This window comes from Ixodes scapularis, unplaced genomic scaffold (assembly GCF_016920785.2).
Source record: "Ixodes scapularis isolate PalLabHiFi unplaced genomic scaffold, ASM1692078v2 PGA_scaffold1__304_contigs__length_218370807, whole genome shotgun sequence".
Classification (NCBI taxonomy): domain Eukaryota; kingdom Metazoa; phylum Arthropoda; class Arachnida; order Ixodida; family Ixodidae; genus Ixodes; species Ixodes scapularis.
In genome coordinates this window covers 45,300,314-45,326,065 of record NW_024609846.1, presented here as the reverse complement: position 1 = coordinate 45,326,065, position 25,752 = coordinate 45,300,314, and the positions used below count along the sequence as shown (strand labels likewise).

Here is a 25,752-nt window from a genome sequence, read left to right as displayed (position 1 = left end):
GCTAGACACCATAACTTACATTTGTTATATACTACTTGAGGATTGATATAAACAAGTCCACAGATACCACCTGTGTAGTCCATTGAAATACTATCCGAATCCAGCAAAGGTAAAGTGCGAGCAATGTATATAATAAATGTTCCTTGTTTGTTTTTTTACTTTGCCCCTGCACTTGGGCTGTCTTACTTGTGATTCTCTCCCCATGGTCGAGACTGTATTTAGCACGTAGCTCGAGCAGCATGCAGCTTTTCTGCTTCGGCGATCTTGTTTAAACAGAGAGATACAAAAAAAATAGTATACATAATTTGCCAATTCATTCGGACCATCAGCAGCGTTTATTGTGCGAGATGTAAATCTGTAGTGATGCCCCTGCAATTGTGGCCATATCTCTTTATTTTCACATACCAGCTGTGGTTCATGCGTTGCCTGGCCTGTCAGCCATGCTTAAAATGTTGCTTGAAGTTTCGCCTGTAGCTACAGGCCATACCTCAATAAAGGCACATATAAAAATTTACACTTCCTACGAAAAACACGCCAAAAAAAAATTAAATAGGAACGAGCGCGCCGACAGCTAGCGTCGTCACAGCCTCCACAGGGCGAGCGGGGCGAGTTGGGGAAAAATTCTCTCCTCGCCGTGACGTCACCCCGGTTCGCCGTAAGGGGGCGCCAGGCGAACTTCTCGGGGCTAATAGTATGCTAACTATAGTTATGCCCAACTTCAAGACTCAAACCAAATTTGACGTTCGTGTTTAGGCAGCGTGAGGTCGGTCTGACTTTGACGTATCGCGACACTGCATGATTTACGTTGTCGATGAGACAGCTAGCCAGTGCGCAGTACTAGTACAAGCCTGGGGTCTTTAACGCGCATCACGCAGTAGCAGTACACGACCGTATATACGCCGGTACGATATGCTTATCCAGATCGAAACGGGCGGGGGCAGGGATTGAGCCCAGGGCCCCTACGGTTTTGCAGCGCGAGCCTTCGTTCCACGTGCTCCGAGTTGCGGTGCGCTAATGCACTCGGCCACCGATCCTTCCGCAAAAAATATACAATTTGCGCGACTCTTGCGATGCTCTGAGTGACTGCTTTCCAAGTACACATCGCGACACTGTTAGCGCGAACACGACATCGGCGCATTATCCAATTTTACTTCTAAATAGTATCAGCGAGCACAAAATTTTATCGCTGACATTGTAGAACTAAATGAGCTCTTTTCGTAGCTATAATAACTTGGATGACATCTCTTGGTTTCAAAGAGAAAAACTGGAAAAGCCGGCGATCGCTTGTTCGCGCCAACAGTGTCGCGCTCTGTACAATACGGGTCAGCGGGAAAAGGCTATGGCCACGGGTTTTTGGTTCCAGGAAGGTGTTTTATGAGCTGACTTTCTCCAGAAGGGTCATACAGTTAATGCCAGTACTATTTCAGCTTGCTAGGAGCGTTTTCCTTTTTTTTTTTTTTTTTGCAAAGGATTGTTTTTGTTTACAGATCTGCCAAGATGATACAGGCTATGTTGTCGAGATGACGTGTAAAAACGCTAAGTTTGGAACCCATTCTTTGAACTGTTTTAGCAAATCAAGAGATAAAAGTCTGTGGACATTACTTTATTAAATGTGTCTTTATTTGCCTTTGGGATCATCCTGGATGTATCGCCATGAGGCAGGAACTGCAGGCAAAGCAAAGGGTCAGATTGAGTGTTACGGCTCATATTTTTCGGGGGTTTGGAAGAAGGGGGCGGGATACATTTATTACACATTCCGGTGTTAAAACCTTTTTCTTCTTTTCGTTTCTCCCTTTACTGTTATGAACTTAAACTCTTATGGCTCCTTCTTTAGGGGGAAGAGCTCTGTATAGTTCATTTACGTGTAGTTTATTAAATCGTTTCTTACGTTGTGCACTTTCCAAGCCGCATGCAGCAAGATGACATACCTGACATATCGCGCATGCCACCGCAAAATCACCGCAACTTCTAACTGTCCACAAATATATATAAATACACACACGGCCTGAACACCTCTTAGAACCGTGCCAAGGATATACCGTTCTCCTTCTTTCCCTGCGCTTGCGAGCGTAGTTGCTTGTGATCTTGCAGACTTGAAGGAAGTTGCGGGGAGGACGATTTTTACGGTTGAGGAGAGATTTGTTGGTCAAACATCCGCCACGAAAATAAGTGCCTTGCAAGCCCAGCGTTTACGCTGTCACTGCGAGCTAAAATGTCTTCCTAGTATTATGCCCTTCACCACGCTAAAAGGGCAGTTCAAAATAGTTGCTAAAGCTGTTTCAGGAACGTTCAGACCTTAACCGTTTTATTAGTGTTGCTACTCTGTGGCGTTAGTCTCATGAGAGACCATACAAATGAAGTCATTTTTGATATATAGACCCCGTTAATAAGAATACCCCGCTACACATATAAACATTAGTAAACTTTATAAACGATTTTTTTTATGGGAAGGGGGGGGGGGGGGAGGGAGGAAGGTGGTGTCCATATGAACGACACGCAACTGTAGAATTTTTTTTTTTTTTGTGCAAAAACACTACGGTAGTTTTTAGATATAATTCGATGTGTCTAAGAAAAAGAGGAAGTTCATGAATATTAGTACGGAGTCGATGTGCTCATATTCATAGTACGCCAGCCGATTGCGTTTCGATTGCTACGAGTCGTCGAACCGATGGCGAAATATATTATTGCCAATACTGCTCAGACGTAAGCCGTTCGTTATACCTTTATAGAACTTCATTAGTTTAAGGATTAAAACTACAATTCGAAAATAAATATTGCAACGAGGGAAAAAACTATTACGCGAGCTTTTGATCATGTTGACAAATACCAAGGAACACAGAATGTGTACCGCACAAACCACACACATACTTATCTTTTTTATAGTTTTTACTTGATTTTATTTAAATTTTTATTTTCCCTTTTTTTTAAGGTTCTTCTTTAATTCCCTCTTTCCATCCTTTTCTCCGTTCTTGTTATTCTGTCAAGGCGTACACGTTTCAAACGCCAAGGGCATCGTTTCTCCTTCCGACAACCAAATCTTGTAAGAACTACTTCGTGCAGCGCATGGACTATGTGCAGAACACTCTGGACACAGACTACACTCAATCCCACGCCACTCTAACCAAGACGTCATGTGACGCAACGTGACGTCATTCTACGACTCACACGCAACACACCTCGGGATCCGCTGCAATACCTCGCCAAAATAATGGCTGTTGCAGTAAAAGAAAAAAAGAAAAAAGCAAAATGTTTGGCCTTTGTTTTTAAAAAGTAAAGAGATGTGAAATAAGCTTTGCGCCCCATAACATCACTGACCCCAGTTTCTGTTTTTTTTCCTCTTTTTTTTTCGTTCACGTTTTTTCTTTTTCTTTTTTGGCTTGGGGCGCACGTTTTTGTTGGTAGCACAAACAAAGTCTGCTGTCCATGTTTATTGTCCGACAATTTCCAGTTTTCGGACAAAGCAATCCACGAAGTACCACTGGGACATCAGGCCACGCAACTCCAAATAAGTCCCCCTCCCCCCGGTACTTCGATGTGGATGTGTGACTGAACCCATAAGAACCGGATGACATCTCTAGCCATGCCGATATCTTGCGCAGTCTTAGCAACCCAGCTCGGTCACTCATAGGAGTCATAGCCCCTCGGTGTGATTGTGAATCTTATCCAGGGGTGTAACTATAGAGACTACACTCGGCGCGCTCACGACCCCTCTCGCGAGGTGAAAAGCTGGCATGCTCGAAGAGGGTTTGCCTCGCACATGTCTCCAGACAGCTTTCGTATAAACCGATATGACAGAACCGACATGCAAGAAGAAGGAAACACGCGGATTCGGAGCAAGCGTCTCTTCCATTGCATTTGAATGGCTCTTTAGAGTTTAGGTTCAGTCGGATGCAAAGAAGCATATATGAATTGTTCGAGCAAATAAACGAATGGCGAGAACTATATATAGCAATTCTGCTCTTGCCCATACCTTCTAGCCAACTTTGCTAAAGCTTTTTTTTTTCTTTTTTTTTTTTCGCGGTTCATGCAGTTTTGTTTTTAAACTTTAACGTCGACGGCTTATTAATTTCAAAATACTCCTATAAGATCTCAAGCACGCTCACACGTGAGCCGTTACATGGGCCTTGTTTGATCATTAGCGCTACGCATTAATAATGGAAAGTATATGCAACGCGACGGGTGAAGAAAATTGTCGTAAAATTTGCGATCTAAAACTCGATAGGGAGCATATTTTCTGCAAAAGTGGGCTATCCTCCAACGTTAATATTATCAAAATTTTCAGTTACTTTTATTTTTATCTTAAGCGAGCTTGTAAGTAAAGTGCGACGTCGTAATATTCGAACGTGATCGTGTCATCGCAAGGGCTATTGGGCGCTCACTTTGGGCTTGCATTACCTTTATACCGCTAGTCTAACCTAACGCACACGGGGCTTCAGCAAGCCCCACCATCTTGTACGCTACTTGGACAGTTTGTTGGCGCTCCTCAATTTTCGTTGCAGCCCTCTGCATACTTCCAATAAAGAAAAAAAAGCTATCAATTCCGGCTATATTAAATAAAAGCTTTAAGGAAGAGAAAGCAAGTACAAAGTTAGTGCGAACGAATGAGTGTTGGTTTCTCCAGTCCCTGTTTCTCATTCCTGAGTCATACCTGACGGCTGCCGTGATTGCATTCACGCCAAGAACATCCCAAGAATTGATCCGGGGCACCAATTATTACTGAATAAGACGTGCGAAAGCGCCGATGTCTTGTTCCTACTGACTGACGGCACTTGTACCTCGCTGTGAGTGATTAACAGGTGAATCCTTCAGTATAAACCGTATTGCGGAAGCAGTGGCATTGCATGCGGGATGAGCCACGCGCTCTTGAAAGAATTGCGCGTACGGCAGCAACGTGACAAATCTAGCGCCTTGTTTTATCTTCGTCGTTTCAAGTTCCACATGTACAGAGCGTGAGGTAACTTTATTCTAGCCACTTGGAAAGCACAGAGAGAAGACACGCATGTCGATTAAACTACAAAGAGAGAGATAGAGGGGGGGGGGGGGAGAGAAAAAGAGAGAAGCTCCCGATGAGCGAGTGAAAAATTCCCCAAGTAAACAAGCAGTAGCAATGGCGACGTCCGACTCTCCCCTTATCCAACACCCCCGCCGTTATCTCAAGGTAAGAATCCGTACTCCAGCCTAGACTCAACGGCACGCAATGCGAGAAATGCAAGCGACGCCTCGCGCCATCTGTCGGCGCGTTCCGACACCGCCGCCGTGACGAGCAACACACCTCTGCGGCGCACGCAGCGCCTAACACAAACGCACCTGTCGGACGTTATAGCGCTCGTGCATACATTGCACACACACACGAACAGGCGCACGGTTATGCACCGCGCGGATACGGGAGTGCTCCGCTGGACGTCGCACAGGCGGAATCGCCCCACCCGCGGTCGTGTTACAGTTATCTCGGGTTTCGGACATTACCCGCTGGTGACAAGGCAAATATCGCTTGCCGCGCTAGAATAATATGGCGGCGCGGTCGGTGCCGCGCTAGAAGGATATGGCGGCGCGATATGTGAGTGTCGACTGAAGATATCAAGCGATCACAATGGGTATTTTTTTTTTCCTGAGCTCCTAATCAGATAAGAACAAAAATATCAATCTTTACTTTTTCTTCTTTTTTTACTGGAGATAAGCGGATGAAAAGGAGAGACTAGGGAGTCCCTGACACGTGCGTGACATACTCGATCGAGACACGGCTTGGGACGCGGTTCTGTCGCTTGCGTGATCGGAATTTCGTTGCACGTGCGGTCGGACTCAACTGCTGCGTTTTTTGGTGGATTCTTGTGATTTAGCGGTTTTTCGGCAGACCTCGGAGGCGCCTCCATGCAGCGGCAAGTCGGCCGCGGCTTCGTCTGTTTGTGGTCCCAGATACGTTGTGTGTGTGGCCGTGATACAGATTGAAACGGGGTCAGAGCAACACGATGACATCTGTCCTGTTCGACCCACTGGAGGTAAGTTTTTCTTTTTATATACATATATATATATATATATTTTTTTTTTTTTTTTTTGCAGGTGCATGCGTTTGGCTTTTATTCTAGTTTGAGCGTCATGTCCCCAAAGCTGAGAATGTTTATTCCAGACAGGATAAGTAAATTGAGTATTTTTTTTTATAATAACAAATATATATCTATGTTTATGCGATTGGTCTGGCCTGCTTGAATACAGAAATGAAAGTTTGGGTCGACAACTTTTTGGAATATGCCTTACATTTCTTCGCTGCCCGTGGTTTAAAATGTTGAAAGGATACTATGGCGATCCGCACTACATGTGTTTTTACCTTTCTTAGTTTTTCTGCATTTAACTTTAAAGTTTGAAAGACAGTTTGCATATTAAGGTTGATTTTCTGATCTAATCAAAGGGACTGGAAAATAAAGCAGAAACTGTTTCTGTTACCGTAGCTGCGGGGACGATTAAATAATTCTCAAGGTGCCGTTTTGTGCTTCCAAGAAACGTAAGCTCCACTAACTGCCCTCCGCACTCCACATGAATTTGAAGAGCAAAAATTTGTTATCCTAGTCAGTCTACGTAACAAAATTTGAGGGTTTCAAACAACTTAAAAAGAAACCAGTCTTCAACATTCCCAGCTTAATTGTGGAACGAAATCTGCGAAACTTTTCAAGCAAAAATCAACGCAGAAGTTGCTGATACGTGTATGCACTTACTTTGGTCGAATCGTCTGCCAAATATTTTGAAACTGCTTAAATTGTATTATTAAAGAAGTTTTGGTTCAATTGAAAATGTATTGTTGCATGTGATAGTTCAGATTGAAATTTTGCATCAGAGAAGATCAATCCAGTTTCGTATATTTCTTTGAGCGATTACAATACGACGAAAGTTCGATATTATATAACGATTCCTATATAAAAGTTTCTTCCGGACTGCATATGAAATTGTGATGACTTAGCGTAAATCACGGTTTAAATTTTGACTTGATTATTTATGATTTGCATAAGCATTCTGGCAAATTAAAAAAAAAAAAGAACCTTCGCTATCGTTTGCTAATACATGTTTGTCAAAGTTTGATTTGTAAGGTTTGGTTCTAGAGTTCAATATAATTTCTGAGGTATTTTGCCAAAATACGCGTAAAATAAAAAGGTAAACAAATACCTTCAGTATTTTTTGCTAGTACGTGTTTTGCCTCAGTTTGATTTGTAAAGTTTTGTTCTAGAGTTTACTGTAATCTTGGGGGCGTGCAACTAAAATGCGCTCAGAATAAAGAGGCAACAGCGAATAAGTTCGTGAGCGCAGTTTTTGTATACCTCAGTACCGTATAAAGTAAGACGCAGAATGCTATTGCACAAAAACAAGCGTTGGGTGTTACGGTGTTTGACCTTGATTTTTTTCACGTTTATTTATGATTCTTTATTTCCTTTTAATGGGAAGATGGAAGCAGTTGAAGAACATTATTTCCGGAATATAACACGCGTTCGCACTTCTCCACTTGACAGATTAAGTGTCATCATTGATTTCAAAGTGCGAGTATATGTATAACAAAGTGTGTGCTCAGCACAGTATAGTACATGCTGAATGAGAGCGGAAATAAGTGCATACTTTTTGTGAATTGGTAACGAAATACTTCGTAAAGAGTTAAAATGTTAGCCTCGACAAAATGGACAGCGAGAAAAAGGACAAAGACAGGACAACGCATATTCTTCTCAGTCCTTCATGTCGCTCTTATTTTATTGTTCAAATGTTAGTTTAACGTTTCGTAAAACTAACATTCCGAGTTGTTACTTAGCGTTAAAGTAAATTGAAACTATATGCTTGCCATTTGTGCTCCAGCTGAATTTTTGTTAATATAATTATTGTTTTAGAAAAAAAAGAAAGTGGTCGAGGGATTACAAGAAAAAGTTAGCTTTACAACTAAAAAATAAAAAAAAGAAGGACAAGAAGTAAACGACTCGTTGCATTATGTTATCATTACTTTGCCATCAACAGTTACTGCTCATTGCTGGTGGTGACTGTGAGTGGTCCTACAATCAAGAAACAGAATTATTTCAACTTACGTAATATAATAACTGATCCGAAGGTAATATGCGTTTATCTTCTGTTTTGACAAGTGGTTTCTTCACTAAATGTCAGATGAGAACCGGCGAAATATATGTTAGAAACAACGTAATTGCCTAAATAAACAAAAACAATTTTTTTGTGTGTGTGAATAGGCGCACAGCGTTACAATGTTCTCGCGAACAGGTGAACTCCAGTTGTTCGCACGCACTGCACAAGCTTTCGTAAAAGATTAAAGCCTGTAAGATCAGCTGCTGATTTGGAACATGCGCTCGCTTCAGAATCCTGGAGAATTTCCCCAACACGCAACAAAAAAGCAAGAAAAAAAAGTGTAAATTGAGTATGATGGCACACTCGTCTGAAGCTGTTTAAACAGTTCCAAGACCAGTTTGCTCCTTCTTTTAGAGCTCGGTGTTTTTAGTGAGGCTCGGTGTTTTTACTTATTTTATTGTCGTTTGCAACTCTAAAAAATGCCAGTTGTGGAGCCTCCTTACTCGATATAGCCTTATGGGAAGCAAGTTTGTTTTGCTGTCAGGTGTTGAAATGTTTAGTCATGCGAGCGGATTTTTACATTTCGAGATTTACATTTGTGGGGATGTGGACTTTCATCCAATATTACCTTCACTAAACGATTGATACGCGAGAAAAGCTAAACAAATCGCACAAACTTCTTTGATGAGAAACAACATTTTATTGACAATAGAGCGTACAGGGAAGAAAAGTGTGTCGGCGATTAGAGTCAAACCTCACGGAGGTTAGGCCTTGCCAGTGTACGGGAAAGTCTTCGTTGCGATATCTCGAGAGGAAAAAGTTCAAAAACATATCGGACGTCGGGTATCTTTACGATGAGGCACTTGAATAGATTTTGCAATTAACAACTTGGATTGCTCTTCGATTGTACCGTATCCGCAAAAGCGAAACTGAAATCTTTCGTTTCGGTGGTGCAACCGTCGTAAAAATGTCGCGACTCATTGCTAGTGCTTATTTCATTTTTTCATATGCGTGATTTCGAATAAATTGTGAATTTCTAACCGAGAAAAGCTTCCTAAATTAAAACAACACAAAGGTCGTGTTGATGTAGCCCATAAGTCCCACTTAACAGCTTAGTAACCAGGATGCCTTAAACCTGTTTCCACCGATCGCGGTGCCGAGAGGAATGCCGGGAACAGTAGGTATACACAGCTGCTTGTAGCAGACAACGCAGGTGGCGGAGGAAACACGGACGAACGGGCGAGAAAGGCGAGCGCCTGCGCTGCACTATCGCTGTCTTTAGTGTCACGTGGTAAATGCTCACTACACTTCGTGGCCGAGCTACAGAATCGTCTTGTGCCGGGAAGGAAACCGGCTGCAAGTCTCCTTCTCTCCACTCCTTTTCGCACTTTACTCCCCTCCTCTCCTCACTGGAGTAATTCTCTGAGCTACTCCCCGCAAAAAAAAAAAAAAAAAGAGGGTCTCCCCTTACCTTGAATGGCAAGGAGGCCTTTAAGTCCAGACGCAGCCGACGCTACGAGCTGATGTGTCCAATCAGAGAGCGTCAAAAGCGTGTCATCGTGGTGTTCGCCATGTTCTGTACGTGTTCCATCAGCTCTGAACCGATCATAAACAGAAAAAGACTAGTTACTTGCGCTTTTGGCCCTGCGTGATTGGTCCCATCAGCTCGTAGCGTGCGCTGCTTCTAGGCTGAAGCTGAAACAAAGTATAAACTGTTTGTTTGGGCTAGGTGGTTGATGAGCAATTCGCAAAAGGACCCGGTCGAAGTGAAGACGAGGCAGTATTTTAACGCGAGATCGTTAAGGAGCTCGTGTCGCAGAGAAGCCGGAGTCCGCGGGACAATCCTGATTGGTCGATAGGGTCATGACGTCACAGCCACATGACCTCGCGCGGGAATTTCGAACACCCCACAAAGCTCACGTGAAACGTGATGTCACGCGTAGAATGAAAGCGATTAAAACATGACATGTAATGTGCATTAAAGGTCGCCGCATGTCACAAATGATTTCACTTTATAAAGTAATTAATTTGTCTGAAGGAAATGTTTAGAGAATTTTAGGCGGGATTGAAACTCACGACCCTTCGGTTGCGAGTTTTCTTGGCATCTCCGGGGAGAAGAGGAGAGCCCGCGTACAGCTTTAATCAGCGCTCAAAATGGGAGAGGGAACGCGTGCCTGTACTTTCCACTGCATTGCCAAGAAAAGTTGTCCCCGAGTATAGACCATTTTATCGTGGGTAGCGCCATTTTGAGAGCGAGGGAAAAGAGGGGACACTATTGGACACCGGCGCTTTTCCCCTTGCTGGTGCGTCAGAAAGAGTGAAAGTCCCGGATAGGAGGCATTGCCAGTGTTGGGTGTATGCATTGCCCGAACTTCGCTTGCGCTTTCTTCTCTTTTTTAAACACTAAACTTAATTTGGGCCACAGGCTTCGATGGCGACAGTCCCCCGGTCATCGGGACACCATTGCTCGGTTATAGGGTGTATAAATAAGGAGAGAAAGCGTCGAATTTTCTCCGAGGACCTATGTAGCTTGCACGGGATCCGGCAAGTGTGGCTGCAATGTCTTTAAGCTCCATCGCTTTCCACATGACTTTGAACTCCGGCGGGCCGCGGCAGTGGGTTGCGTCCGTAAACCGAAAAGACCTTTCCCCAACGCCTGCCTCTCGACTGTACTCGGAATATTTTGTGAATGAAGCGCACACCAAACGCTGCAGCGCCGATGAACATGGGGTACGCTCGCACCGCTACGCGCAACTGTTTGACGTGAGCGGTGGACGCGGGTATGCGCTGGCCTGACGTTAAGCCTAACGTTACGCTTTGAGGTTTAACGTCGTCAGCCGGTACTCGAAACTAGGGCGATGATGATGACGAGAGGACACGTGATTTCAGCGCGCGCCACGCCGAGTTTTGCACTCCCGTCATTGCCTCGACCAGCGGCGCAGCAATCACCAACGAGCCACAGGGATGCTTTCGCATTCACAACTCATAAGAAGTGCTTAGGTGTCCTCGGATTTTTTTTTTGTGTTTCTCTTTTTGGCATTTTGTGTTTAAACGCTTTTTAAGCAAAATAAACTATAATGGTGAACTATAACCCTTAGACTTTTCACAAATTTAAGCCATGTTCGAGACTCCTGTTCTTCCTCTCCTTCATTGTCGTCTTTCTCCCGAGTCTCAGGGTTATAGTTCATCATGTTTAACCATCATTTAACTTGTTTGCGCCCTAACATTCTGTTCATAAGCGTCCAGCTGTGTTTGGGACTTTTCGCGTGTGTGTCGTCCTTCACTTTTTTTTTTTAATGCACGAGAGAGATATTTGTTTGAGTTATACGTTGTTGAACTTACTCCTGTGTAGTTGCGTCTTGTTTTGTGTTTTTTTACTTGACTGATATTCATTGCTCATTCTGTGACAACAAAACAAATGTTATGCCCGAGGAAGGTCGCAATGCTTTGTTAACTTTCTTGACAACGTGATCTATGCCACACTTTTGAAGAAATGTTTAACCGTTTGATGATGCCAACATACTCCTGTGAAGACACTGTTTCTGGGATGTTACCGGAAATGGCGCAAGGAATGTGTGCAACGTATCTTGTGTATAATCTAATTTCAGTGTTTGGCTTTACTTACGTTTGTTTTCATCTACTGTGGTATGGCACACATTATTCACTCCGCTATATATTAAATAATAGTTATACGCATTCGAAGCAATTAGCTATTTTCTAATAATAGGTGAAGGTATTAGTGCCTACCGATATCTTGATTGATTTCGGAGATTTAATTTGATTACAATTACTTCGATTCAGAAGGAGTTAGTTATAATTAAAATTCCTAGATGACAAAATCATTTCCTACAATTACGCGTTACTTTTAGGAAGTAATGAATTTGCTTGACAATTACTTTCTTGTGAGAGCTACCTTTGTTTAATTACGTTAACTTGACATTTTTCCGCACTTTGTATTTAATCATTCCTCATCTCACCATTGAGGATTCAGTAGACAAAAGCATTTTACAATTGTCCCTTTTTGTGTCTTTGTTACAACAACTTTCCTGATAGTGTCAAAGGGCGCCATGCTCCCAGTAACGTATAAATCAGTTGTTTTATTACTTTTTAGCGCTGCTAAATCTCTCACTGGTGGTAATGGCAGTAAAAGGGATCTCATAGTGTATGTAGGCATTGAAAGACTCGAATGAAGGCTCAATTTTTTTTTTTTAATTCATCCGTATGTTATTTTTGCGATAGTTGACTCAAAATCAGAGTTAAATCTTCAAAGAACACATCACGATTCAAATAAGTTCAATTTTTATTTTCACTCTGTCCCGGCAATAGAGGGCATCGCGTACTATATAAGACGACAGGCGCTCCGTGTGTGCTGTGACCTAAACATTTGCACATCTGTAGGCACAAGGTCGACGCCTAGGCAAAGACCACAGACTGCATCCATGCCCGCAAGCTTAGAAGGGCAGTGAGACAGAAAGCCCAGCAATTTTACTCCTCTAATTGATTCCATCGAACTGAGTTCAATCGTCACGCAATCATTAAAAGGGTAGTTGTAGTTGTAATTCAAATTGCGCAATTAATAACATCAAAAAGGCAGCTCAGTTGGAATCACTTCTAATCCTAATTAATTAATTATATTTACAAGTAACGCGACACACAAAAGTAATTAAATTACGGTAATTTAGTTACAGGAGTCGAATTTACTAAATTAACATGGACTTAATCCCGGTCGACAGATAATGGAACTTAATAGAAGTCGAATTTACTAAATTAACATGGACTTAATCCCGGTCGACAGATAATGGAACTTAATATCAATATAACGATTTCATTCTTTTTTTTTTGCCCTTTTTTTGCCCAAGAGTATTTTGCTATCTAAGAAAATCCGGTATGGTTAAAAAAAATGTTACTGCTATTTTTACAAATTTGTATTGTAGCTAAAAGGTTTGTGTTAGCATTGGGCATTCTTAAGAAACTTTGGTTAAGTGCTTCTTAAAAATTCATTTGTCCCAGTCTCAGGTTTTTTTTTTCAATGATGTTTCCTAATTAATCCTAATGCATACTTTCCCTCATTGAAAAACATCTGAATTTTTTCTGCTGACTTTTAGTCGTCTAGTTCACTATTCTGGAGTAAGTCAAGTAACGCGACAGTCAAGACACAAATAAAGAAAAAAAAATTCTCAATCAACCTTTTCGTGATATCGGTAGATAAGTAGTGCCTTTTTTTAAGGGGCGGCGGAAAAAGCTAACAGGAGAAAAACTCACCGCAAAACCGTCATATGCGAGGAAGAGCTCACCGGCCTTTCGACAGATGCAGAAAAGAGCTCACTAACTAAACTGAATTGGGCCATCACTCAACTCAAAATGCATTAATTCAACTGAAATATGAATTTTTTTTGCATTTTACATTGTAAGAAATATGTTTTCATGTATATATGTACCATGCACCTCTTGAGCCAGAGAAACTATAAACAGAATAGTCATGCTGAGTTGTTCCTGAATTGTTATATGTCAAATCACTTTTTATATGGTGCCCGATAGTAAATAAATAAATGAAATTCCCAAATATTCATATTCCATCATTTATTAAAGTAATACGCTTTCAATTTTTTAGCTATTTTGATCGGCAAATTAAGTCGAGATTTCCTACAACCAGGCTACTTCAGAATTAAGTAGAGTAAAATCCGGAGAAAACAGACAAGATGAATATGGAGCGAGGCCTGAATCAGAGCTCCCATTGAAATGTATATGCGTATAGCTGCACGCGTACGTAGGTTGTTAGCTGCTCTAAAATGTTATATCCTATCCTAAAACAGGGAAATTCATTTTTCACTTCATCAAATGAACATTGAACTGATAACGACCGCATTGTAGAAAAAAGAATTATTTTAAGGTGAGCTTTTCTTAGGGCCTGTCAAAAGACTGGTTAGCTTTTTTCCGGACTCGCACAAAACTGGATGAGCTTTTCTTCTGGTAGCTTTTGTTCATAATTCTTATTAAAGTGTCTAGAAAAAAAAATTTTGTTTTGTTTTATAAACTGGAATACTTGCTCTGCAAGAAAAGAGAACGGCAGTTTACAGAATCTACGTGCTTCAAACATAAACCATAAATGTTACAATTTAGGCACAGGAGCCGAAATATTTTGTAAATTGGACATTTCTTTTTATTAATAAATAAAGGCGACGACGAAAGATTTGGAGTCGACATTGCTTAGATAAAAAGTTGTTTTTGTTTGTATTTTTTCTGGGGGATGGAGAGGTAAAGTGGGAGACTGCGGGGGAGGGAGGGGGGAAGGTTTGTTGCAAGTTTCGTATGATAAACTTAGGATTTAAGAACAAGGTGCTCAAGTATTAATTGACAACAGGACACTATAGACATAAGTCCCTGATTTATATGAGCACAAACATCATCGGATTTCATTACAGTTCGATATACCTGTTTTACTATAGCTTACTTTCTCTGATCGCGGTTTTGCTAAACAATTTAATAACACATCTCAAACTACTCAAGACAGTTTAAAAGCTAATGTTGTGTTTTCGTAATCTGGATGTGGAAAAATTTATGCCCGAATTTTTTATATCTTTCGCTCTTCCCGTAATTGCCGGATAAAAGCAAACAACACCGCTGTGCATATTTTCGTCACCTTATTACGTATGTAATTGCGCAATCGGCTAATAACGTATTTAGGTGACTTATTTTCGTCAGCCTATTTTTGTAAGACGATTCATTGAATTGTACACGGAACGAAAAGAAGTTATGGGAGAGCCAGTCGCAGCGGTCTATGGCGGAATGATGTAGAATGACAAAGCTGTTATTATGTCTAAAAAATATACTCCTAGCGCTCTGGCAATGGGCACGACGTTTTACCATGCTCATTGCTACAGTGCGCAGGCAGTTTTTTTAAGTTCTGAACTTGACTTTTGTTCTAGTGTGCATGGGGTAAAAACGTAGATAATGTTAAAAAGTGGTGAGGTGTTTTTAGTGTGGCTTTTGAAGTTAGGTTGGTATATTTTGCTTGGCGCTTAGCGTTAGGGAACATGGATTATTGGAGCCACGTGACAAGCTTTTTTAAACGTTTAATGCGATAGTTTGACCACTTTTTTTGCGCAGAAGTTTATGACGACGTGAATAGATAGAACATATTTTGTCACGTTACCCGGAAAATAGTTTGTGATAACAAAAACCCGTTAGTTCTTTTGCTTGTTTTATTTAGCTTTATTGCGTGACAGCCTTCGTGAGGCGGAACACGTGGTGCTACACGCTGGGCTTGTCACGCAGGACAGTGTGTCGGGTTATTTTGAGTGAGAGAGGGGAGAAAGAAAGAGACGACTGAACACATAGTACTTCCCGGTGTAAACAGGGTGAATGACAGCGAGACGAACGCGAAAAAAGAAAAAGGACGAATAGGAAGGCAAAGGAAAGGTGCGTTGCGACGTGTGCTGGAGGTGGAGCTACTTGGATGAAACCTCGTTTTCGAACATGAGGGTGGCACAGGAGGCAGAGTTCACCTGCAGAATTTGCAGGTGAACAGATAAAGCTCAACGAGAAATGGGGCGGGAGGGTAGAGGAGCTGGTGGAGGAACTGTGGAAAGAAAGAGAGTTTAGGGCGGCGCTGGAGGCCGAGGTCAGGGAGCTCAGGGAGAGCCTGACGGCAAAGAGCGAGAACGTAGTAAGGCAGTTGGAAGGCCGGTTTGATGAAATAGATGCAGGGGTGAAGGCAGAGGGAGAGACGCGGCACCCAGTGTAAACGTAACCGGAAGGGCTAAAACGCAGAGTCAGATGGTGTGCGCGCAACATTTTTCATTTTCTAAGCAAGAGCTAAAAAAAAAAATTGTTTCTCTACCTACACCAGAAGAGGGTATAATAGGTTTAAACCAATTACAAATAAATGAATAGCGCGCAAAAGGTGGGAGAGACGATTGCTGGCAGGGGGCGCCTTCACCAGCGGGGGGCTGTAGGAGCTAGCCAGGACGGTGGCCGGAATGAGCAGCAAACGCCGACATTCAACCAGATGGTCAAAACTAAAGTCATCGGACCCTGAGAAAATAGCGCCACATGCCTTCCCTACCTGCTAGCTGGACACAAACGGATGCTAACACACAGGCGGCCAAAACCTCGCAAGGCGATTGGCTAATCTGTCTACGTTGTCATGGAAGTCGCCACCTCGGTGCATTCAAATCTTCGAAGCTTCCAGAGGATCGTTCTAAACCAGTCGCGCCAAGATCATCATGGAGCATCATCGTACTGGAAGCGTTCCTCGTTAATATAAGCGTCTTTGGCACTGTGTGTGCAATCAACCTATCAATCATGCCCATCTCAACGGATCTCTTACAATTATATTGTTCTTCTTGCGTAATTTAAAACAGTAAACTTATTTTTCAGTGCCTCAAAGTACCGACACAGCATGTGGTGGTGGAACGAAGATGTACTGTGCGCCCCAAACTTAACGCCGCCACTCGAACGCCCGACTTTCGCGGAGCGGCGCTATCCTGGCGGCAGCAGTTTCAACTAGTCGGTCACGTGAAGGCCATTCCCGATCTCCGGACCGGGGTAAAGGGAGGTAGCAGGGCCGCCGCTAAGGGCCCCTGACTCTGCGAATCACAAACTCAAGTCGTCGGAATCGCGTTTCTCTTTTGTTTTACTTGCGCTTTGTCTGCATTTTAGCAGCGCCTTCAAGTTTCCTTCTCTACGCTGCATTATCAAAATTTCCTTGTTAACAATAGTAAAGGTGCAAACAAAACGAAAAAAAAAAAACGATTCTGACGATATGAGATATGACAAAAGGAGCATGCTCGTCTGCATGTGGGAGGATCGGTGGCCGGGTGGGCTAGCGCACACCAGCTCGGAGCACGTGGAGCGAAAGCTCGTGCTGCAGAACCAGGTATCCTTGGTTCAATCACCCCTATCCGTTTTAATCCGGATGAGCATCGTACCGGCGTGCGGTCGCGTATCACTAGTGCGTGGTGCACGTTAAAGACCCCAGGCTAGCGGTTGTACTGCACTGGCTGAATTGCTCATCTACAGCGAGTGACTCGTCGCAACTTTGAGATGGCTGACCAACCACGCTATATAAATATCCACACAACCCCAATTATTACACGTGGACCACCATAGATTTATTACAGGGCAGCGTAAAATCGGTGTTACATTTGAAAGCAAAGCGATTTTTCGACGGTAGAAACCTTCTTCTAGTCAGTGCGTAGGAATGACACGGCGGAAGCATAAAAATGATTGCTGGAATCGATGTTTGTTTCTATGCTGCCTACGAGAACCAAGCAGCTATGAGTCGAAACGACCCCCTCTCCTGAGCTTCTCGGCATTGGCGCTACGCGGCGTCCATTCCGCTGGAGTCGCCAATAGATACGCCCCTTTTTTTCTTGGGGTGGGAACGAGTATTGGCGACGTGCGCAATCAAAAGCGTCGCTGTGATCGGCGTTCTACGATAGACCCCTTTGAAAAGTCACATGTTCATTGCTAAAGAGTCTGAAACACTGCACAATGGCGGAGCAAGCGACACCACGGAATGTGAGATTCTAAAACTACGTAGGCCAGAAATGAAGTGTCATTAGCAGAGTTTCTAAGGTTACAACATTGGCGCACAGGGCACACTTTCAAAAGAGCTCTATTGGCCAGACGCTCACTCCTTCAACACGTCTTTTGAGAATGTTTATTTATGCTCTCGTGGACGGAAATAAAAGTCAGGCTCTCAACTATATTTAGGAACGTGAAGACTAGGACTCTGCCGCTCTTTCTACGCGCCATCGAACTTGTCGCTCGCAACTAATAATCTTGGTCGTGACGTCGGGGATGGAACCATAAAGGCTAAACTCCATGGAGCGAATATGCGGCGCATAATTGACTCTATAAGTGGCTGGCTTCGGGGGATTTTCACTTTCCCTCTTGGCAACAATGACAGTCGCACCGTTGGCGTAACCGGCGTTCGCAGCTCGTTTGTCTCATGGAATTCAGTGGTGAACTAATAGACGGCGGAGCGTTGTTCTAGGTTTTGGCTGGGCGAATCCTTCCCCATTTTGTTCCCGAGAGCTGTCCGGCACGTATTGAAGGAGAGTACTGCGAAAAATCAGACGACATCGTCAAATCGCTAGTGCACCAAAGATTAAGTTTTGTCACGCCTCTTTTAATATTTTTAATTTTTTTTTCTTTCGATTAATAAAGCATATTTTCTCTCAGTCACTCTAACAAAAAAAAAATAGCGATTGACATCGTGTGAAAGCACCCTATACGCGCAAAGACGCTTTCAACGAAACGTCGCAGCAATCGGTGCGTCGATGAAACGATCCGTGGGCCGCCTTTCGACGAAACCATCTGTCGACGAAACGTCGCAGTGGCGCGACGAAATGACCTGTCGATAAAGCTTCTCTCGGCGAACTGACTGCCATCGCTGAACTTTAAGCCGCGATCGCACTACTAATACATTACACAAAAGACAGCCTGCAGACACTATCTGAAGCGTGTTTCTTGCATGACGGGTCACAAAGGTCATACATGAACTGTCCGTAGACATGTTGGAAACATGCAAGAAGCAAACATGCTTCGAAGATGCTTAAGGCGTGTCCACAGACACTTCTGTCATCATGTCTGCAGCAGGCAGCGTGTGTTGTATATGATGTACGAGCAGAGGGACTACGACTTGAGCCTTCAACATTGTGAGGTCCTTGTTGCATGAAAAAAAAAATTACTGCGTAAGGAGGTTGCGGCTTGAGCCTTCAGCATTGTGAAGCCCTCGTTGCATGTAAAACAATTATAACAAAATGACTGCGTAAGGAGATTGACAAAAAATCAATGACCGACTAACACGGCAAGTTGTTAACGTGTGAGCACCGTTATCGGTCCCTGTCGCAAGTTCCTTGATCCTTGAGTACGCGCGCACAGGTCTTATCGGAGTTTGTGTAGGTATAAAAAAAATGATGTGTCAGTCACCCCTTACATTCTGCGAGCATTATGTAAGGCTGTCTTTGTGACCGATAATAATAGCGGCAAAAAGACATATCTTTGTGTCCATATTTCGATCACTCTGGGGTGCACGCGTGAGCAATAATCTACATTCCCTCCATGCATCTATAGCTGAGTAGGTTTCCGGAAGAAACAAAATCCGCCCGGATTTTGTTTCTTCTTTACAACTTCCTTCAAACGAGATGATCGAAAAAAAAATAATTAGGATTAATTTTCTGTTCAAATACCATCCTGATGTACGCAAGACATAAAATAGGCGAATTGAGCGCCTATCTCATTCAACATACGTCTATACATGGTAAGCCAAGCCCAGCGTTTCTCTAAAGGCCCTGTCACATTGAGGAAACACGGCGGAAACATGAACGAAACATGTTTCTCAACAGTCGGGAAACATGTCGGCTGTCGGCTCTGTTGCCCGACAACCCTGTCACATTGAGGAAACAGCAACACAACATGGACGACAGCGACAATGTTGTCTCGGTGTGACAGCTTTTGGCAACGGAAACCTCGGCAACTTGTGTCGGACGACACGTGTTGCCCATTTCGGTGGCTGAGCGAATTTTTTCCCAGCAACACGGCAACACCTATATTTTTCTGTACAGATAGTCGCACGAGAATACGTCAAGCGTGAAGGGCCATTTTGAAAGCGGCTTCTTGCGCGGCGGCAGCTGATCGTCAGAATCATCTGAATCGATGGCACAAAGAAGCACCAAAGCAGAAGCTGCTGCTGTGGCCGGCGCGTATGCCATCCTGCAAGGGTCCAGCCCTGTAGCAGAACGCAACCGCCATATCCAGAGAACACGAGATGGTTCGCGCGGCTGATGAATCGACTACGGTAGAGCGACGTCGATGAGACGGCGATCCAAAACGGCGATTCAAGGGGCGAGCGGAGCCAGCGGATCTGAGCCTAGCCGAGACGCTTTGCAGCAGCTGTGCATGGACGCCGCCATAACTGACCTTCAGTTTTTGTTTCCTCTTATTCTGTTTATTTCACTTCATCATTACCATAGCAGGCCAGGTTATTGCCATATCAGATTCAACTGTGTCCTTTTCTAAAGCATCGGCCTTTGTAGAGGATCGTGAACTGCCGTTTCAGTTGCACGGCATCTCGGTGATACAAGAGAAGGTCAGCAATGGCGGCTGTAATTTGGCGCGTGTGTAAAGCGTCTATACGGTCCAGACGCAGCCGATGCTACAAGCGCGAGCATCTGGCCCAGAACAGTGCTTGCACTGCACGAGCGCGCGTGCTTGGCAGGGATGCTGCAAGCCCGGAGCTCGCGCTTGTAGCTTAGCCGAGCTGGCCGGGCAGACGAAGGCGAGAGAGAGAGGGAGGCAGGGCGCAGGAGAGGAAGCAATTTGTGTTCTTCCAACACGCTTTCTCGGTGTGACAGGATGTTCCCCGAGTGTCGGAGAACAAGTTGGGAAACATGGTTTTCGGACGACAGCAACATGTTTCCGGACTGTTGCTGTTTCCGCAATGTGACAGGGTCCCCGAAAACATGTTTTCCTCGTGTTGAAGGACAAAGTTCTCCGACTGTTTCCGCAGTCTGACAGGGCCTTAACGGCAACTCCGGTCGAAACCGAAACCAAAATAAATTACTGCCATCGCTTTAGTGGCACGAAATATGATCACAGCCGAAATATTACGTCAGAGTGAAGCCGCGTACTCTTTGAAAGATACGAACAACTGCTCTTTAGCGGGCGGCAAGCGGGGTAGCTTTTAGTCGAGCAACACTGGCGCAGCACCCTTCTGACGTCATGTCGCGGCCGCGCAGCTGATGATCAGTGTTGCCATCCCTCTAGCAGATTGTTTCAGCTTTAACGAAGACGGGCGATACCAAACTTTTAGCCATGATATTTATAAAAATACACACAATATCGAAAGAAACAATTATGCCTTGTAATTGAGGGACGCTGCTTAAGCCGTATATAAGAAAAGCTTTAACAGTGATTGACAGCTTAAAAGGCCAATCCGGTCTATATATATATATATATATATGCGGAAGAAAACGCACTTGAGACGGTTGTTGGAGTTTTTAAAACATATTATTGGTAAAGTTGGTCGACGTTTCGGCCTGAGACAGACCTTTTTCAAGACTGGCACATGAGAGGTCACATTGACGCTCCCTGACCACGTCACGTGGCATTGCATTGCACGTGGTGTGCAATGCCACGTGACGTGGTCAGGGAGCGTCAATGTGACCTCTCATGTGCCAGTCTTGAAAAAGGTCTGTCTCAGGCCGAAACGTCGACCAACTTTACCAATAATATGTTTTAAAAACTCCAACAACCGTCTCAAGTGCGTTTTCTTCCGTATATACTTTTCGTCATCCTGCGCTTCGTTTTTCTCTCTCTCTCTCTCTCTCTCTCTCTCTCTCTATATATATATATATATATATATATATATATATATATATATATATAGACCGGATTGGCCTTTTAAGCTGTCAATCACTGTTAAAGCTTTTCTTGCGTCAAGATTCGTTTCCCGGCGCTTTTGTTGACTAATGGTGCAATTTTATTGACTGCAGAGCGATAATGAAATGGTCGCGACTCGCCACACACTGCGCGTTTTAAACTGCCAGTGATTATAGCCACGCTCGTCGCGTAATTTTAGAAACCGTTATTATATTCTATCACAATGTATTGTCAGCATCCATGTGGTTCGCGTTGATAAAGGTCGCATGTGTCATCAACATGTGCAAGACCGAACATTCCTCTATCTGTCGTGAACCAGTCGGCATTTTCAATTTTTATCCGTTTACTCGCTTCTCTCCATCTGTTTTTCTTTCTCCATATTCTATGCAGGAAATAGGCTATGCGCGCAGTCATCATCGAGCTAGGCTACGAACCCAAAAACACCGCTAACACAGCGACTGTAAGGTGGAACATATAGTTACGCAAGCACCACTTAACGCTCTTTGATATGCCGAATTGACAACCCAAGCATTACACGAATCGACAGCCATTCGAGTGCGCGGAAAGCGCTGGACAATTATCTGGATTAACAGTCGTTAAACCTAGATGGGAGGTTGAAATGGGGGATGGGGGGGGGGGGGGGGGGGGTTTCCACGTAAGGACCTATTTTTCAGAACTATGGACACGAGCATCACTTGAACCGTTATGACATAATTATGTTTTTTGTGTGTACCTCTTTTACGGTGTATTCTAGTTTCATCTAGATGTATTGCTGTGCCGTCGTTGTTGCATGGGTCGCATGGCCTTGTAAGGCAATCACTTGTCTTTAGCCGTGTCTTCCGTTGTCTCGAATAAATTGTCTTGTTTGTATTTATATGTATATATATATAAGTGTATTCGTAGTAGACATTCGATTTCAGTCAATTGCGCCCATAGAGTTATTATAATGTACGCTAGAGGTTCAAGTGGCGCTAGTGTGCTGCTGCAAATTGAAGCAGACAGCAACCAGTCGGAAATTGACTTCCGGTAATGCATTTCTATGGGAAAAAGCGAGTGCATTTTCTCGCTGCGCTCGATTATAAGAGTAAATATCACGAATATTTTGTACGTACTGGCACACTACAACATTTCTCAGTCACGCAGGCGAAATAATTGGTCAGTTACGGCGTTTTTATTTGAAATTCTTGTCATAAAAACGATGTTAAAACCACTTCGTACGTGTATTTATGTGCACTGTCGGGCACTGTTAGCGCGAACATGGCATCGGCGCTTTCCACCATGGGGGATATACGTGTCAAACGAACGAAGGACATGCGAAAAACCCGGAGAGACTGCAAGAACTACGCAGTAACACTGGATAAGTAACTCCTTGTGCGTGCAGGCGATCAAAATAAATTGAAAGCCACGTAATTTACTCCGATTTGCAATAAATAAGTACTGCTTTATTCTTTCTGCTTATGTATATGTGCAAAGATGCATGTTCTGGGTTCAAATCATCAACCGCCCGCTCCAAATCTTTGCAAATAGGGAGAAGTCAGAGAACAGGTGCCCGATAAAAACTGCCCGACATAGGAAATAATAAAAAGGTACATCTTTCGCAGTCCACATACTTTATTTCTTACACTCGAATGTTTTTTAACCGTCTTATAGATGCGCACGACGGAGCCATTTTCATAGAGTGACAGGACCGGCATATTAGCAATATATAAGCGCCACCGCAATGCTAGCGAACCTTGAACACGCTCTACATTCTTTTCGATCGTTAGTTTGCTTAGAATATCGTCACTCGTTTTTACATAACTGCCATGGAACATAGGTTTGGGCATGAAATATAGCGAAGCTTAACATCGTTCAGTGGTAAAGAAAAATGCTGTAATTAAAGCAATTACACTTTTACAATATTAATAAATGTACATACTATCCGGTACAATCCAAATAATAAAAGTTATTCATGTTATTTTCCGGCGAAGAGACGAATTTCACGCGCGTTTTCCCATAGGAATGCACACGAGCACCGCAAAAGTAGACTGGTTGCTGTCTACTTCAATTTGCCTCCCGGAAGTCGCATAGACACTAGCGCCAGTTGAACCTCTAGCGTACATTATAATAACTCTATGATTGCGCCAACAAAAGAAAACAAAACACAGTATTTATGTGTGGCCCGTTGCGCCCGAGAGGTAAAACTGTGCCACACTGCGCCACAAAGGGCTCGTCGCTATGGAAACGGATCGTTTTCTTTTATTTGCATTTTTGATTGACAACCTGCTAAAAAACAGCCTGTTGGCTGTTTTTTAGCAGGTTGTTTTTGTGACTCGGTCTGAGCCAAGGAAACACACACCGAAAAGCTGATGGGATCGAGAAGTTAAGGCGGCCATAGCAGGGCGACAAGAGGCCTCAAGGGAACGCAGATATGGGCGAAGAAAAGGGGAGACACACCCGCTGAGGTAGCATCGATTTGGAGTACATTTCAGGAAAGAAAAAGAAAGGCGTCTGCTCTAATCAAGGCCAAGATTGGTAGAGCTGGAGTGCAGTGGATGATGGAGGTAAATCAAAATGATGGGAATGCAGAAAAACAGTTCTGGGAGCACATCAATGCACAAGGGAGAAGAACAGAAGGGTTCCATTGTTCACTGACCACACATGATTGGGTAAGCGTAAAGGGCGAGGCGGAAAAGGAATTTAGTAGACGAACAATCGAGGCAACATTCGCACAACTTGAACCGAACGAGATTGGACAGAACACAAACAGCAACAGGGCAGAATAAAAGAACACGAGCGAGACAACTGAGGCGACCACGGGGGAATGGGACAGAACAGAAGCAAAGTACCGGCTGGAACTGTGACAGGCCCATATATGGCAAAGAAATACGGCTAATCAGGACACTAGGAACAAAAAGCAAATTAAAGCTAAAACAGGCAACTGATCAAATATTAATGGGAAAGAGGCTCCCAATAATTGAAAACAAAGCAGAATGAGATGACTATATAAAGGCAAGGGAAAGAAGGATAGCACATCATACGGCCCAATAACAGTAACTTCGGTCCAGTACAGACTATCGATGGAGGTAGTAAAAAGAAGAATGAAAGAATTGGGCAGAAGACATTTTAGGGGACCTACAGAACGGGTTCCAAAGAGTTAGAAGATTAGATGATAACTTATTCATAGGTGGCACGGATGAGTAAAAAACCGTTATGAATAACATTTAGCTGTTACCAGACATCGAACGTACCCTTGTAACTCGAACGTTGATCACTTAAAAGATACAGACAAATTAACCTTTATTCCAAACCCCTTCTCATGTTACAACCTGTATGACATCCAGGTTATAACTTATAACATTAGCTCCTGATAAATAAAAAAAAAAAAATATAAAAAAAACGGTGGCCGAAAATCAACCCCAAAACGAACGACAAAAACAAAATGCTGAGTCCGGCACGCACATGGGTATGTCAGATGCTACATCAACGTCGTAGACGAAATTCCGTGCACATGTGGGAGAGTGTAGATTGTGAATCTGGGAGCTGCGTTAATGTACGACTACGAGAGCATGACCTTTCCCTACATTCGTCACCATCAGGACACCTTGCCATACATGTCAGAGACAGTAAATGCACTCCTATATTTAATCAAACAAAAGTCCTCAATCGCTTTCCGAGCAAGAGAGCCAGAGAAAGTTTTGAGGTAAAAACTATAATAGAAAAGGAGACACACCATCAATATCGCTGTCCGAGAAAGAGATAGGGTACCTCAACCTTTTTTTTTTTTTTTTTTCTTAATTTACCGGCTTTTTATTTTCTATCGCTCTCCTTTTTCAATTTAAATTTGTTAATTTCTATATATATTTTTTAACTTTGTATAAATTTTCAAATACTTTTAAAAAAATTTTTGTGCGAATGCATATAGCATTTTAATCTATTATTTCTCCTCTTATTTTCGTCTTTCTCTTATCACGCATTAAACAATCAGTTGATAGTAAGCGCTTGTCCTGTTCGTATCTTTGTTCTGTCTTTGTCCTCTGCGCCTTCGTAATTAAGATCTTGTTGATAGCATTGGATTCATGTGAAGCCTGCTAACTTTCGTCCGCTAGCACTAATGGGAACAAACAAAACACATTTCTGGCGCAGGTTAAGCTTATAAAGCCTAGAAAAGGTTATCCTAAAAATATTGTGGCATTGTTCCGCAACTTTAGAAGGGTGAATGAGTCAGTGCAGTATACTTCGATTGCCACAGAGCAGTGCTTGTATCGCCATACTCTTGTGTGAGTCACAGGAGACTGCGCCGAACAGCTACAAAATTATGTTTGTGTTGCTCTAGAGGTG

The 25,752-nt window shown here is 43.2% G+C and overlaps 1 protein-coding gene across 1 annotated transcript in view; it reads left to right on the top strand.

Moving 5' to 3' along the window:
• Positions 1-5,623: 5,623 nt before the first annotated feature.
• LOC8031993 (mitochondrial sodium/calcium exchanger protein) overlaps positions 5,624-25,752 on the top strand; it is a 64,833-nt gene continuing 44,704 nt past the window's right edge. The window contains exon 1 of the mRNA XM_042290148.1: positions 5,624-5,996. Within this exon, the coding sequence (XP_042146082.1) occupies positions 5,967-5,996 (30 nt within the window). The 5' untranslated portion in view covers positions 5,624-5,966. The remainder of the gene's footprint in view (positions 5,997-25,752) is intronic.